General features: G+C 63.3%; 2 protein-coding genes across 6 annotated transcripts in view; one reads left to right on the top strand and one right to left on the bottom strand.

Moving 5' to 3' along the window:
- Positions 1–3,686: 3,686 nt before the first annotated feature.
- TRAPPC2L (trafficking protein particle complex subunit 2L) overlaps positions 3,687–14,099 on the bottom strand; it is a 21,537-nt gene continuing 11,124 nt past the window's right edge. Inside the window, exons 1-6 of one of the 4 annotated variants that reach the window (XM_043599882.1) lie at positions 7,617–7,713; positions 5,994–6,166; positions 4,902–4,989; positions 4,686–4,765; positions 4,461–4,583; positions 3,687–3,890 (exon numbers count right to left, since the gene is read on the bottom strand). In XM_043599882.1, the coding sequence (XP_043455817.1) occupies positions 3,845–3,890; positions 4,461–4,583; positions 4,686–4,765; positions 4,902–4,989; positions 5,994–6,166; positions 7,617–7,649 (543 nt within the window). In that variant the 5' untranslated portion in view covers positions 7,650–7,713 and the 3' untranslated portion in view covers positions 3,687–3,844. Of the gene's footprint in view, positions 3,891–4,460; positions 4,584–4,685; positions 4,766–4,901; positions 4,990–5,993; positions 6,167–7,616; positions 7,714–14,099 lie in introns of those variants that run through there. The other 3 variants (XM_043599884.1, XM_043599881.1, XM_043599885.1) reach the window with 3 other exon arrangements.
- GALNS (galactosamine (N-acetyl)-6-sulfatase) overlaps positions 7,778–14,099 on the top strand; it is a 24,224-nt gene continuing 17,902 nt past the window's right edge. For both annotated transcript variants that reach the window (XR_006300215.1, XM_043599880.1), the window contains exons 1-4: positions 7,778–7,927; positions 11,479–11,602; positions 11,889–11,963; positions 12,811–12,913. Coding sequence is in view for 1 of the 2 variants with exons in the window: in XM_043599880.1 (XP_043455815.1) it covers positions 7,778–7,927; positions 11,479–11,602; positions 11,889–11,963; positions 12,811–12,913 (452 nt within the window). In the remaining variant the exon portion in view is untranslated. The remainder of the gene's footprint in view (positions 7,928–11,478; positions 11,603–11,888; positions 11,964–12,810; positions 12,914–14,099) is intronic.

Here is a 14,099-nt window from a genome sequence, read left to right as displayed (position 1 = left end):
AGGGAGGATCCGATTTTGAGAGTGGGGCTGGGGTGGGTCGAGAGTAAAGGGCCGTGCTCTGGGCGGGGCCGTTTATTCAGCGCAGAGTAACTGCTCTGTCCCCTTCACGGTCCACGGCCTCCCACCGCGGCCCAGACCCCGCAGCCGGAGCCAAAAACGTCTCTCGCATGAAGCAGGGCACGGGGGTGGGGGCTGCGGCTGGCGCGGAGGGCTACTCGGGGCTTTGGAAGGCGCTGGGCAAAGCCTCCGGCAGGCGGCGCTGAGTCAGCTCGGGGCTAAGTCGTTTTAAAGAAAAGTAGAAACGTGTCTTAATGGCAAAGAGTAAATTAAATTTGAATAATTTTTAAAAGCACACGACAGGCCTTGCCTTTATTCGCCTCCTCGGGCGCAGGTGCAGGTCTGACAGCCAAAGGCGGGGGATGGGTCCGAGGCCGGGCTCTATCCCACTTCACAGCCCCGTACCCAGCCCCGTGCCACCCGGGAGCTGGAGCCGGAGCCACCAGGCCCGGTGGCCTGCAGGGCGCGCCCCCCGCAGTAGGTGGCAGGCATCCGTAAGGCGCGGAGGGCGGGCGCGCACGTTGGATGCCGGGCACAGGCCCGGCCCTGGTCAGAGGCCGGGGAAGCCGAAGGGGTTTCCCACGCGGGGCGCTCTGACTGTGGCCCCTCTGTGCAGACACACCCCGCCCGCTCGGGAGGGCGCCGCATATTCTCTCTCCCTTTGCGGGGCTGGGAGACCAAACACACTTGGTTCTGCCGCTGCCAAAGAACCCCTCCCTGGGCTTTTCTAAAGGGACTCGGCCCCTTGCCGTGCTTGACCTATCAATCCCTTAGGCCAGGAACAGAGCTGCTCGGTGCTCGGCCCACAGTTGGGGGCGGGGCAGGCCCCCTCTCGGCTCTGCACCCACATTTGTCTCTGGCTGCCTTAGGCCAGGTTCGCACTACCCCTGTGATCTGGAGTCAAATCTGACCTTGAGTGGGGTGAATAACGTGCCCCTAAAAAAACGTGTCCACATCCTAATTTCCAGAACCTATGAACGTGGCCTCATTTGGAAAAAGGGTCATTGCAGGTGTGATTAAGTGAAAGCTGCCCGCGTCATTCTAGATCACCGGGGTGGGCCCTCGGTCCAAGGAGCCACACACAGACCCGGTGTGGAGACAGCGCAGAGGTTGGAGTGTGGTGCTGTACAAGCTGAGGACCCCCAGGAATCGCTGGTGGCCATCAGAAGCTGGAGGCATGGGCCAGACCCTCCCTCAGAACCTCCGGGAGGAATCGGCCCTGATGACACCAGATCGGACCCTGGCCTCTGGAACTGGGAGGGGGTACATTTCTCTGTTCTCTACCCCACCCCCACCCCCACCCCCACCCCCCGGCCCCTCCCCCATGAGAAGGTAGGTAGGAGGGGCTGAATGTCAGGCCAGGGCCACACTGGCCCTGGAGTCTGTGCGGCCTGGGCCACTTGCGGTCAGGAGGCATGCCCCCCCCCCCCCCGGTGCCCTGGGCAGAGAAGTTTACGTAGCAAGGGCAGATGACACCAGCCCCCACCTGCTGGGCACCCAGGGGCCGCCCCTCTCCTCGGCCAGGGGCATCTGCCGCCGTCCTGACGCGCTCCATCATGCACGCGGCGGTCTTCTAGCCACAGCTGATCCCTTCTGTGTGGCCACTCTGAGGAGAGAGCGGGCCTCAGAGCCCCTCGTTTCCCATGGGTTTTAGACCCAAGCAGACCATGGTGGAAGGAGGCGAGAGCACTCCTGTCGTGGCGGCGTAGGCAGCGAGGGCTCCAAGCAGTGAGCCACTGAGCAGACTTGCGTGGCTGTGCCCGGAGGACGCGGAGAGGCACAGGCTCCCTCTGCCCCCGTCTGGTCTGGGGCAGAAGGAAGGACAGAGACCAATCACCTGAACGGTGGCTACGGGCCGACTGGGAGCTGCACCTGATGGGGCCCAGCTCTAGGGCAGCGGGACAGGCAGGCAGGTGGCCCACAGGGAGGCTAGCCTCAAGGCACAGAGATGCAGAAGGACGGTATGAAACCGCCCCAGGACCGTTCTATTGGCAGCACAAGGGCTAACACGTTACTTCTGACCCTTGCTTTCCTCAGACTTCAAGGGGGGATGCTGCCTAACAACGTGCACAAAAACTCCTGAATGTAAAGTGGGTACAGGGGTTGGTCTGGCTGCACCTACCAAAAAACTCAAATAGCAGTAGCTTCAACAAGATCGTTTATTTTCCTCTACGAAATGCTGACTATAAGTAATCCAGGGCCATGTCAATACAGACCATGTTCCTTCTAGCTTTCTGCTCTCCATCTTTAGGAAATGCATCTTTTCTTCATGCTCTCAAGATGGCTGCCTTAGCTCCAGCCATCACATCCGAGTTCCAGGCAGGAAGAAGGGAAAGGATGAAGGAAGGGTACTCCATCTGCTAGCTGAATCCCCCTTCAAAGTATCCTTCCTGCAAGTCCCTCCCAACACCACCCACTCACATTCCACAACTACCTGTCCTGGAGTGCTACAGACAGTAGGAAATCTCTTCTGTCCGGTCAACTGTACCCAATAACACTGGGGCTTGGTTAGTAAGGAGGCAAGCCAGCTACCTGCAGGCTCTACCACAGCCGCTATGCAGGCACGAGCAATTACCTCCATAAGCTCAGCCAGCGGCTGCTTGTGGCTGCTTCTCCGGCCTCCTCCCCATCCCCTGGTTCCACCTGCAGCGGACGGTGCTGGCCTGGCACTTGTGTTTTCAATACGTACGCGTTGACTTTTTTCCCTCTACTTCTGTAATTTGAAAAACGAGTCCCGCGTTCCTCAGAAGGGAAGGCTCACCTCCGGGTCCCATCCCGGTGCTAACGGCCTCCACCATTCCCCAGGGGGTCTGGGTGGCCCTGCTCCCCGTCAGACCCCTTCTCCGGAGCGACTGAGGAGGGAGGGAGGAAGGGATCACGGCTGGCCCGGGGCACCCGGCTGGAAGCCAGGGCACTGACGACAGCACAGAGCAGACCGTGCGGTGGGGCTCAGACCCCGTGGGTCCTTGTTGCCAGATGACGAAGGGTGCCAGGGCCGGGGCCACCTGATCCCGGATGGCAATGTCCCCTCAGTCACAGTCAACTAGTGAGGACTGCCATCTGGACTTGACAGAGCAGGCTTCTGGGGGAGCACGTGGCAGAAATCCGATCACATCGGTTGCTCCTCAAGCATACCCCCTCCCCCCGGCTTGCTCAGGGGCCTGCGGAGGCAGCAGGAGACCAGGGGCTCCGCCAACCGTTAGGGACGGCCACACGCTCCCCCAGGGGGAGGCTCACGGACTCGCTCACTCGGTGCTCAGAAAGCAGGCGGCAGTTGACGAGCTGAGAGCAGCTCCCTCCTGAGGCCAGGCACGAGTCCAGAAAGATGAAGGCAGGGGAGGGTGTGTGGGCTCTCCGGGAGCCCCTCTAGAGCTGGCCCTGGGCACAGGAGGGCTGCCCCCACAGACCACCCCACCCGGTCAGCCACCGGAGGCCGGCCACGAGTCGCTCCCGTCTCTGCTGCCCCACAGCTGCAGCCCCCGCAGGGCCCCAAGGTCCGTGGGCTCCCTCACCCGCTCTCCCTGCCCCTTGTCCCGGCTCTGGTCCCTGACCTCTGCGCCAGCCTCAAAAGTGCCGCGCGACACGCTCTTCCGTCCGAGCCTCTGCTGACACAAGGAAAACACCAAACGTGATCTCAGAAGACCTTTAGTCTCCACGCACCGTGCCCGAGGCCTTGCCCCCAGCAGCAGGGACGCTCAGGAACAGGCACGGGATAATAAACATCCATCTGGACGACGGGCTTATATACACAGTGCTTGTCTTCAAGCAACGGCCGCTGAGTTCTGGCTCAACACACTTGTATCATCATAGACGTCACCATGCTGTCAAAGGCCCTGCAAAGAAACATAGACCGATTCGGAGAAGCGGACCGGGCTCTGCACCCCCGGACCGGAGGAGTCCTCCAAAGTCCAGGGAACGCGGCCTCGAGGCCAGGCGAGGAGAACCGAAGTCTCCCACCTCCTCCTGCCTCACGGCCCTGCCCTGGCTGGGGCTCCAGGAAGGGGTGCGGGGCTGCGGTGTGGGTTCACAGGGCCACGGTACAGCAAGGACAGCTAACGGCGGTCCCTGTCCCGCACAGCCCGCGAGACACAGTGTCGGGGCTGAGGGGAGGCACCACGGGAAGGGCCCGGCTTGGGTCTCTGCAGGGTCCTCTCGCCTCACGGCTACGAGGAGCCCCCCTAGGAACCGTGTCTAGGAACGCGGGGAATTCCCGGGGGCGGATCTGGAACGTGTGCGTGTGAATGCTTCTTTATAAAGCATCTTTGTGACGTGCTAATGTCGCATCTGCATCGACTTGAGACCTGTGTGGATCATACCTGCGACCCCATCTCCTAACCGTCCCAGTTTGACATCGAAGACCAAGTCTTTGGGTGTGGGTTCCGCAGAGGTGCCCCAGGGCTTACTGGGCATACTCGGGAAACCAAGAGGGCAGGGTCCGTGCCCTGGCCTGCTCCCCCATCCGCTTCTCACATGTCGGAATCCACGTGGTGATTACCGGAAAACCAGGTTCTGCTGCGTCAGAACCACTCCTCGGAGGAACAAGGCCCGTGGCTCAAATCGACCTTCCCTCCCTCACGTTCAGAATCGCAGCTTTTCGCAAGGCAGGGTCCACACGGCAGTCAGCTCACCTGGACTGAATGCGGTCCCCAGGGTTGTAGAAAGGGTTGCACATCACATCTGTATAGGAATTGTGCAGCTTCCGGAACATCTGAGAAGGAATCAGTGGTGTTAATTCACGTGCACACGCCGCGGCTGCCGAAATTCTGGCTTCTCGGCATTTGAAAACAAAGCGAAAGAGAGAAAACGCACGAGCCCAGGAACATCCTGAGACGCCGCGCACTTACACTGCGGATCTCGTTGTCTCGAAGCGCCGTGTTGGAGGAGTCCACCACCATGACGAACTTCACCTTGGAGTTGGTCACGTAGCCGTATCTGCACGGCGGGTTAGGGAACACTCTTTCAAGACAGAGACTCTGTGACGGCACGAAAGACGGCACCACCGTGGACGGCGTGTGAGCAGAGGGCCAGCTGTGCGCGTCCCTCGGCTCCGAAGCCACTTTGGCAAAATATCACAACCTTGCATCAAGAAGGACCCCGGACCGGACCTGCCCCACAACAGCGGGAAAGGACCACACGGACCATGCCGGGGGGACTGCACACTTCCCTGGGGCAGCTTCTGGTGTTTACAGGAGAAGGACGGGCAGCTAAGTCTTCTCCCGATCGGAGCTCCCGGGGGGGGGCCCCCTGCCCACACCCTGGGGCACCTCAACTTCGTTCTCCATCACTTCCTGGCCCAGCAGTGCTAACTGCCAGTGCAGAAGCCCAAGAACCAGGCAGACCCTGCCTAAGGCACCCTCACCGCGACGGGCCACTTCCCCTGGTGGGACGGTGGCTCCCGGGCAGATGTCACCGAGGGCAAGCTACAGCACTGCTCGTGGAACGACCTCTGAACTCCACGGATGTCATGCCGTTTGTCCCCAGGGACTGGTCAAAACTTTACGGTGACTCGTGGGGCTGGGCCTGGTGACAAGTCTAGAATTGCTGTCCTTGCTCAGGAGCACTGGCCCCACTGAGACGGCACGGGAGGCAGTCGTCACAGGCGCTAAGTAAGAGGGCTCCTGCTGCTTCTGCAAACCGGACAAAGGGCAGGTGCAGACTGCCACACAGTTCCAGGGAATCCATGCCCAGCTCTTCCCACGTTACGTGACCCTCCTAATTAACGTAAAAAAGGGTGTGAAGTCCCAATTAGCCTCAAGCTGCCCTAATTCTCTGCCGGTTGAGAGTTCTCGCTTTCTTTCCCAGCGATATTCCAAGATGCCTTTCGAGATCACCTGATCCCACAGTTACACCTGGAAGCCGGAGGCGGGATCTCTGGATGCGAAGCCCCCGTAGGGAGACCGCCCACGGGACCAGCCCCCGCCAGGTGTGAAGGATACACCTTGTAGTCCTCCGTGGGGTACAGCAGGCCCAGGTAGAGCTCCCTCTGGTCCACCAAGGCCTTCCCCATCGCGGAGATCTTCTCATCCACCACGTCCAGGGACGTGTGCACCATGTAGTGGAACTTCAGCTCATTCTCTGTGGGGGCGCTGCGGATGTAAAGAGGGTAATTCTGCAAGAAAGGATGTCGGCAACTGAGGTGACGAGGGTCCCCCCCGTGTGCACAGACGACGAGGACACGGCCACGGAGCACACGGACGACAAGAACCAAGGAGTCACAGGAACATACTCTCATTCTCTAAAACCCATCGCGCAACCCTCCAAGCTGCTGTGGGCACTGCCTTCAGGGAACCTGGGCTAATCTGAGGTTTCCCTGCTGCCTGCATGGGGCATCATCAGCGGGGGGCAGGGGCAGAAGAACTGGGTTTGAGCACAGCCCGACTACAAGCCCTGGCACCTGGAGAAGTCTCTGGCCTTCTGCGTGGGGCCCCGTCCTGGAGTGTGCTGTCCTCCCAGCCCACAATACTAGCTGTTTCCCGATTCGTCCTCACTGCTACCTCTCCACCTGGGCAGAGGCACTCAGACGCCCTCTTGCTAAACGCTGTCGAGGCTCAGCTCAAACCTCCCTTCATCTCTGCACGGCCAACTCTTACCATTCCAACCCCGGGGGTTAATCGGGTCTTCCACGGGCTCCCACGTGCCACAATTCACGGATTCTGTCCTGCTCTTGGTGCCGCACCGATAGAATAAACACGATGCTCTCTCTACCCTAACGGGACTAACATCTAGCGAGAAACAGTCAACAAACCCACCAGCAAATAACACGCTATGTGCTAAGACAAGGCTGCCCTTGAAAAGCTTCCCTAAGGATCACCTCCTAAGCCTGGTCTTCTGGAAACACAGAAGAATACAATATAAAACCACGTGGACGGCCGTTCAGCCGTCTGAGGATTCAGAAACAGCCTTCTGGAGGACAGCAGATCTAAGGTGACCAATGTACAAAGATGGCAGTGGGACAGAGGGAGGAGCGTTCCAAGTGCAAAGGCCCAGAGGTGAGAAAGCTGCAGGTGATTCCGTTGGGTCGGAGTGGTTCGGGGAGAGGGGCATGAGGCGACTAGATTATTCTGACGTTCTCGGAAGGCAACAAGCCGCCACTGGCGAGATTTCCGGCAGGGGCGTGACACGGTCCGGTTAGCTTTAAAACAGCACCGTGGCTGCAGTGTGGAGAGAAGGCTGCTGGCGGGCGGGCGGGCGAAGATGCGGCCGAGCGCGAGCGCCCCGCGCAGCAGGATGTGCAAGATGGGCAGCTAGGCTCGGGAGCGAGAGTCAACGGAGCCCGCGGACTGACGGGCGGACGGAAGCGGGGGTCCGGGGCCGCGCCCGCCCCGGGGCTGACACTCCAGCCGCCGCGGACGCGGGTCTGGGCGGCGCCTGTCCCCGCACCGCCCCCACCACACCGGGGCGCGGCGGAGCCCCCAGGCCCGTGCTCGCGGAGCCCTCTGGGCAGGGAGGGGGCGAGGGCGGGGGCCCGGGCAGGGGTCCCGCAGCCGCGTTCCCGCAGGCAGCCTGTCGGCGGGCGCCCGCCCGGGGCAGGAGCGGGACAGGCCCGCCCGCATACGCACCTCCTTGGCGATCACCGCCACGCACACCGCCATCTTGGAGGCCCGGTCGGGCGCGTCACGTGACCCGGCCGCCAGTCACGCGCTCTCCCTGGCCCCGCCCCGCCGCCCGGCCGGAAAAGCTGCCCGCGCGCCGGTCGGTTCCTGCCGCTGGCCCGGGCTCGATGGCGCCGGGCGCGGTTGCTATGGCGTCGGTTGCCGCGGCGACGACCTGGCGGCTGGTGCTGCTGCTGCTGCTGCTGCTGAGCATCGCGGGGCTCGGGGCCGCGGACGGCCCGCGGCCCCCCAACATCCTGCTCCTGCTTATGGACGACGTGAGTGCACCCGCCGATCAGGCTGCTCCGGGGGAGGACCCGGAGTGGGAGGGGCCGTGGGGGAGTTGGGGGGAGGGCCGTGGTGGCGAGAGACCGTGCGAGTGTCGTGGGGGAGGTGATGGGGGGGCCCTGAGGGAGAGAAGGGCCTTGGGGGAAAGGCCCGTGGGCTGGGGAGGGCCATAGGTGGGGGAGACCGAGGGGGAGTGTGGGGGGCCGGCCCTGCAGGGGTTCGCAGGATTTTTGGCAGCAGGCTGAGCTGTCGGTGCGTCCCCTTGTGACTTTGTCACCTTGCTCTATCTGCAGAAGCTGGGAGTGGAGACTCTGAACTTAGAGTGGGTTGTCAGGGAAAAGCGGGAGCACAGAGGGCAGGCCCAGGGTGCTCGACAGCGCTCAGGCCCCGTCCCTCTTGTGACTTGCGCTCCTCAAACCCTCGGAAGGACTCCGCTTCGGTGTGAGTCGGCCGGCAGCTGCGGCCCTTGGAGAGCTTCAGGATGGCCGCGGAGAGGCTGGTGAGGGGAGCGTTCAGCCTGTCCCTGACCTCCAGGGAAGGCCAGGGGGTGGAGCTTGAGTTCCATCCCTGACGACAGTGACTTAATCGGTCACGGCCTGTAGCGAACCCTCCGTGAAAACCCCGAGCAGCGGCAGCTGAGGGGTTCCAGGCGGGTACCTCCATGGAGGTGCCGGGAGGGTGGCCTGACCAGGGGGCAAGCAGGCTTCGGCCCACCCAGGCTCCCCTTGGGCTGTTCCGTCTGTCCCATCTGGTGTTCCCGAGTCACACCCTTTAGGACAAACTGGTGTCGGGAAATACGACGCGTTCCTGGGCTCTGTGAGACGTGGCAGCCGGTCCTCGGGTTCCGTCAGAAGTACAGAGGCCTGGAACACGCAGCTGGTGTCTGCGGTGGGGCCAGCCTGTGGCACTGAGCCCCTCACCTGTGGGGTCTGATGCCAGCTCCTGGGAGGTGGGGCAGAACTGGGTGGTTGGCACCCAGGAGCTGAAGAAGCAGTTGGTGTGGAGAACCCCCAGAGTTAGTGTCAGAAGTGTTGGAGTAGGGGCGCCCGGGGGGCTCAGTCGGTTGAGTGTCCAACTGGTGGTTTCGGCTCAGGTCATGATCTCAGTTCGTGAGTTTGAGCCCCGCGTCGGGCTCTGTGCTGACAGTGCAGAGCCTGCTTGGGATTCTCTCTCTCTGCCCCTCCCCTGTGCGTGCGTGCACCTTTTCTCTCTCTCTCGCTCTTTCTTTCAAATAAAATTGAAAAATAAAAAAGTTTTTCGAGTAAAAATTGGAGTTTCCCCAAAAGGCAGACAGAGACCCTCACGGGACCTTTGGACCAGGGCCACGGGCCTCACGCAGCTGCCAGGAAACATTCAGGTTTCAGAGATTTAGCTCAAGAAAATGAACGTAAAGTCTCTCAAAACTTTTCCTTATTAAAATCGTGATTTCTTTTTATATATTAAAAAAAAAAAAAAAGAGTTCTTCAGCAGTCCTGAAGAAAGATCCCAGACACTTCTGTGGTTCTGCTCTCCGGGGGACATTGAACGTGCTGGTCTTTAGTGTGTGAACTTGCTCAGGGGACGGCTGCTCCCGAAGCAGGTTGTGGCCTCACGGGAGACCCGGTCCCGATGGCTGTGACAGAAACTCCGCTTCCTGGGGAACAACAAGTCTTGCACACGCTCCCTCTGTGTCTCCCTGCGTGTGCCAGCCGCTCAGAGCTGGGCCCGCCGGAGGCTGGTGTGAGCAGGCCCCTTGGGCTGGCCACACTCTCCTGAAGGCTCACCCTTTCGGATTTCTGCCCTCCCCTTCTGTCCCCGGGCAGTACCCGCTCTCCTCGCCAGTGCCCGTAGCGTTTTATGTTGTAGTGTTTTGAAATGATCGTGTTTTGGGGACGCTGGGTCGAAATCCATTAACTTCTGTTTTGTCCTGCCTTTTCGAGGGGCTGCTGGAGGGCCCAGACGTGCACGGGTGACTGTGTTTTGTCGAAAGCGTGGCTTCAGGCCCAAGAGGTCCCAAATGGTGGTGCGTGACCGGCACCGCGGTGCTTTGGCTTGAGGGGACTACGTGGGGAGCCCCCCACCCCCCGGACACCCGCCATGGGGCAACAGGAAACCGTCACAGCCGGCCGGGAGAGTCAGGGCTGGGCCTCTCTCGTGCAGGTTCCTCCTTGTGGCCTTGGGGTTGCTTGGCAGCCAGAAGTCCTCCAGACTTCTGGTCCGCCAACGTGGGTTACTTGGGACCTGCTGATGATAATGACATGACACGCACTCAGAGTGACTCAGGCGACGATAGCAATTCCGTTTCTCCCAACCGGATAGGCCCAGCCGCTGTGGCTTCAGGCCAGCAGGACCCAGAAGCACGCCCCGTCCCCCCCCAGCCGCGTCCCCAGGCTGGGTTGCAGGGTGCGCTGCCTTGATGGCTCAGGTGGCTTGCCTGAGTCAGCCTCGCTGGGGAGGCCCAGTGCAGGGAGCGGGATGGGGGCAGGCGTGACGGGGCCTCCTCGGCTCTCCCGGGTGGCGCCCGGCAAGGACCACGGGGCCAGGACCACGGACGGACGGCTGTGTCGGTGTCCCTCAGCGTGTGCCTGCAAGCGGGCAGGTCCCGGGCGGGCGCGTGCCCCAGGAGTTTAGAAGATGTTGGGAACGACCACAGGGTCGGAGAGATCGAGCCCCGCGTGGGGCTCCATGCAAACACCGTGGAGCCTGCTCGGGAGCCTCTCTCTCCCCGTCGCTGTTCCTGCCCCAGTAGTGCCCATGTTTACGCGTGCGCACTCTTTCTCCCTCTGTGTCTCTAAGTAAGTAAATAAATAAAAAGAGTTATTCTTTCTGTCCGAGTCCTGGAGGCCAGAGGGAAATCGGGGTGGCGGCAGGACTGGCTCCCCCGAGCCTCGGGAGGAGCCTCTCCTGCCTGTCCTCTGGCTCCGGTGGCCCCTGGCCTTCCCGGCTTGTGGCCTCGGCCCTCAGTCTCTCTCCTCCCACGGCTTCCCCGTGTCTGCATCTCCTGCCTGGACAGGAGTCGTTGAGTTTGGGGCCCGTCTCCCCCCAGCGACCCCACATCTTAGCGGACGACACCCGCGTTTCCAAATAGGAGGCGTGCGCGGGGTCCCAGTGGACCTGACGTTCGACCCGGGACCGTGGGGGTGGGCCGCGTTCTGTACGTGCACCCGGCACGTGATAGGCTCTGGGGCCGTCGTGAATCGCGCCGCCGTGGCCGTTCGCGTCATTCGTGTGGTTGCGCGTGGCGCCGGCTGGCCGTTCCCCGGGTAGACCGGGAGTGGAACCGTGCGGGCGTGGGGCCACGCCGTGGCGGGCTTGGTGGGGAGCCTGGCCGCTTCCTCCTCGGCCTGGCTTTGCGCAGTAGGCTCGGGAGCTCTCGTTTCTCATTGCGCGTAGATGTGTGTTTCGAGCCGCTGGCCCCGCGAGCGGGAGGCCGCCGGGCGCTGGGGTGTGGTCGGTGAGCTCTGCGGCTCGTGGGGCGCTGCGACGGTGGCTCCGGCTTTCCCGTCGCGACTCCCCCGAGACGGAAGGAGGTGGTTCCACCTCTCCGTGCCGTCTCCTGCAGATGGGGTGGGGCGACCTGGGCGTGAACGGAGAACCTTCCAGAGAGACCCCAAATTTGGACCGGATGGCCGCAGAGGGGACGCTTTTCCCAAACTTCTACTCAGCCAACCCGCTGTGCTCGCCGTGTAAGTTGGGGCTGGGCTGCGGGCATGAGGAGGGGACGGGCACCCGGGCGGCCCTGACTCCGCCGCTCCCGCCTTTCTTCCGAGCGGAGCGCCACAAGGGCTGGCCCGGGCCCCGTGCCGTCACGGGGTTGGGAGGTAGAAGCCGCCCGTGGCCTCCTGGGACGGCCACTCGGGCTGCAGAGACGGCCTAACGTGCGGCCCCGGGAGGAGCAGGAGGGCCGGAGGGGCCGGCCGTGGGGCTCGCGTGGGACTCGGGCTCGCCACGGTTTCTGTTCTCCCCGCGCAGCCAGGGCGGCTCTGCTCACCGGACGCCTGCCCATCCGCAGCGGCTTCTACACCACCAACGGGAGGGCCAGAAACGGTACGCTACCCACCGACGGCGTCTGCGGGCGCGGGGGGCCCGGGGAGGAGGGCTGGGGCTGGTCACCGTGGTCACATGTGACCTTGCGTCTGCGGAGTGGTGCCCGTCACCTGGGCTCGGAGGTGCTGTTCAGGTTGTAGCACGTCGTTTGAAACAGACCGTTGTGGTGCTTCCGCTCAGGATAGTGCATTGGGGGCGCCTGGGGGACTCGGGCGGTTGAGCGTCCGACTTAGGCTCAGGTCACAGTCTCACAGTCCGTGAGTTCGGGCCCCACGTTGCGCTCTGTGCCGACAGATCGGAGCCTGGAGCCTGCTTCGGATTCTGTGTCTCCCTCTCTCTCTGCCCCTCCTTCGCTCTCTCTCTCTCAAAAATAAACACTAGCAAGAGAAATTTAAGACTGCATTTTTTTTGAGTTTACCTATTCATTCTGAGAGAGAGGGGGCGCACGCACATGCAAGTGGGGGAGGGGCAGAGAGGGAGGATCCCAAGCCGGCTCCGTGCTGTCAGCGCAGAGCCCAGCGCAGGGTTTGAACCCCCAAGCTGTGAGATCGTGACCTGAGCCGAAACCAAAAGTCGGATGCTTAACCGACTTGAGCCCCCCAGGCGCCCCCAAAACAGTGCGTTTGAAGAGGAAGGTGGGGGTCGGTGGGCGGTCTTCTCGGGGACTGGGTGGAGGGCCTGCCCGGTCTCCTTCCAGCGGCGGCTGTGATGGGGACGGCCGGGCCCAGCACCCCTCCCTGCTCTTGTACCCGGGCAACTTGGACGGTCGTGCTGCGGGGATCTCGGGGGGCCCTGGGGGAACAGGGGCATAGAGAGCCCGGGGAGCACACGCCGTATTGCCCTGCAGCCTACACGCCCCAGGAGATCGTGGGCGGCATCCCGGACGACGAGCTCCTCCTGCCCGAGCTGCTGAAGGGGGCCGGCTACGTCAGCAAGATTGTGGGCAAGTGGTGAGTCCTGACCCTGCTCTGGAGCGTGCCCCGCGCCAGGGATGCTGGCGAGACGCTTCCGGGAGGCGGGTCCTCGGGTGGGAGCGGGAGTCCGCCGTCCTGCTGCCGCGTCACCTTCCCGGCCGCACACCCTGCCCCCTGCTCGTCTCCCCGGGGTGCCTGTCAGTGCGGCTCGTCCGGCACGGGCGACACCGTGTCAGCAAGCACAGGTGCTCTGTGTGTGGGCAGCGTGAAGAGGCAGCGGGAGGTGCCGGGCAGCCCCTCGGTGTGGGATCGCCGGGACCCGGCGATGGGACCCCGGAGGCTCGCGTGGCTGTGCGTGTTCGTGCCAGAAGCAGGGTAAACGGCTTCTGACTGCCCGGGGTGCCCGGGCGCGCAGCCCTGGAGGGTAGGTGTGGAGGCCAGTTGTTCTCTCCTTCCTTTCCCGAGTTGCGGGGCTCTTGGAAAAGAGCAGGCCCGCTTCCTACCGGGAGCCTCTCCGGTTTTCCAGCCCTCGTGCCCCCCGCCCCCCGCCACTGCACCGGGGCCCCTCTGGCACTTGCTGGCACTGCTCTGCCCGGGACGGGCGCCTCGTCTGTGCCCCTCGGGGAGGGGGGTGCCGGGTGCACAACACGGTGGTCACGTCGACGGGGGGTCCACGGAAACCGGAAGAGTAAGGGTCAGAAACGCAGGAGCTCCAGAAGCTGCCTAACGAACGCGTTTTCGCTCCCGTGTCCGGCCGGGAGCAGAGCTCCCAGCAGGTGGCGGCGGCGGGGCAGAGCCGGTGGGGCCCCCGGTCGCCCACACCGCCCCTGGTGGTGCCCGGGGAGACTGGCAGAGGGCGGGAGCGAGGCCTGCGGGACCGAGTCTGGGCGGCGCCCGGCCCGGCAGCTCTACCCCGCGTCCCGCAGGCCTCCCGGGCGGGGGCCCGTCACAGGGCCATACTGGGTATTGGCGGTCGTGGCCGGACTTCCCTGACCTTCCTCCCGGCGCCCCTCGTCCAGAATTCCTCGGCTTGACCAAGTGCAGGGGTGGGTGCGGCCAGGACTGGAGCGAGAGGCTGCTTGGGCCGCCCTGGGCCCAGGGGGCCGTGAGCGCTGCCACTGCAGGCTGAGCGTGGTCGCCGGACGGCTCCGCGTCGGCAGGACCTCGGGCGGGTGTTGCCGTCAGGCAGAGGCCGCGCGAGCCGGCGCAGGCGGGCAGGCAG

Source organism: Prionailurus bengalensis, chromosome E2, assembly GCF_016509475.1.
Source record: "Prionailurus bengalensis isolate Pbe53 chromosome E2, Fcat_Pben_1.1_paternal_pri, whole genome shotgun sequence".
In the NCBI taxonomy this organism is placed as follows: Eukaryota; Metazoa; Chordata; class Mammalia; order Carnivora; family Felidae; genus Prionailurus; species Prionailurus bengalensis.
Note: the sequence above shows the minus strand (reverse complement) of the source record. Positions and strands in the feature narration are given on the sequence as shown.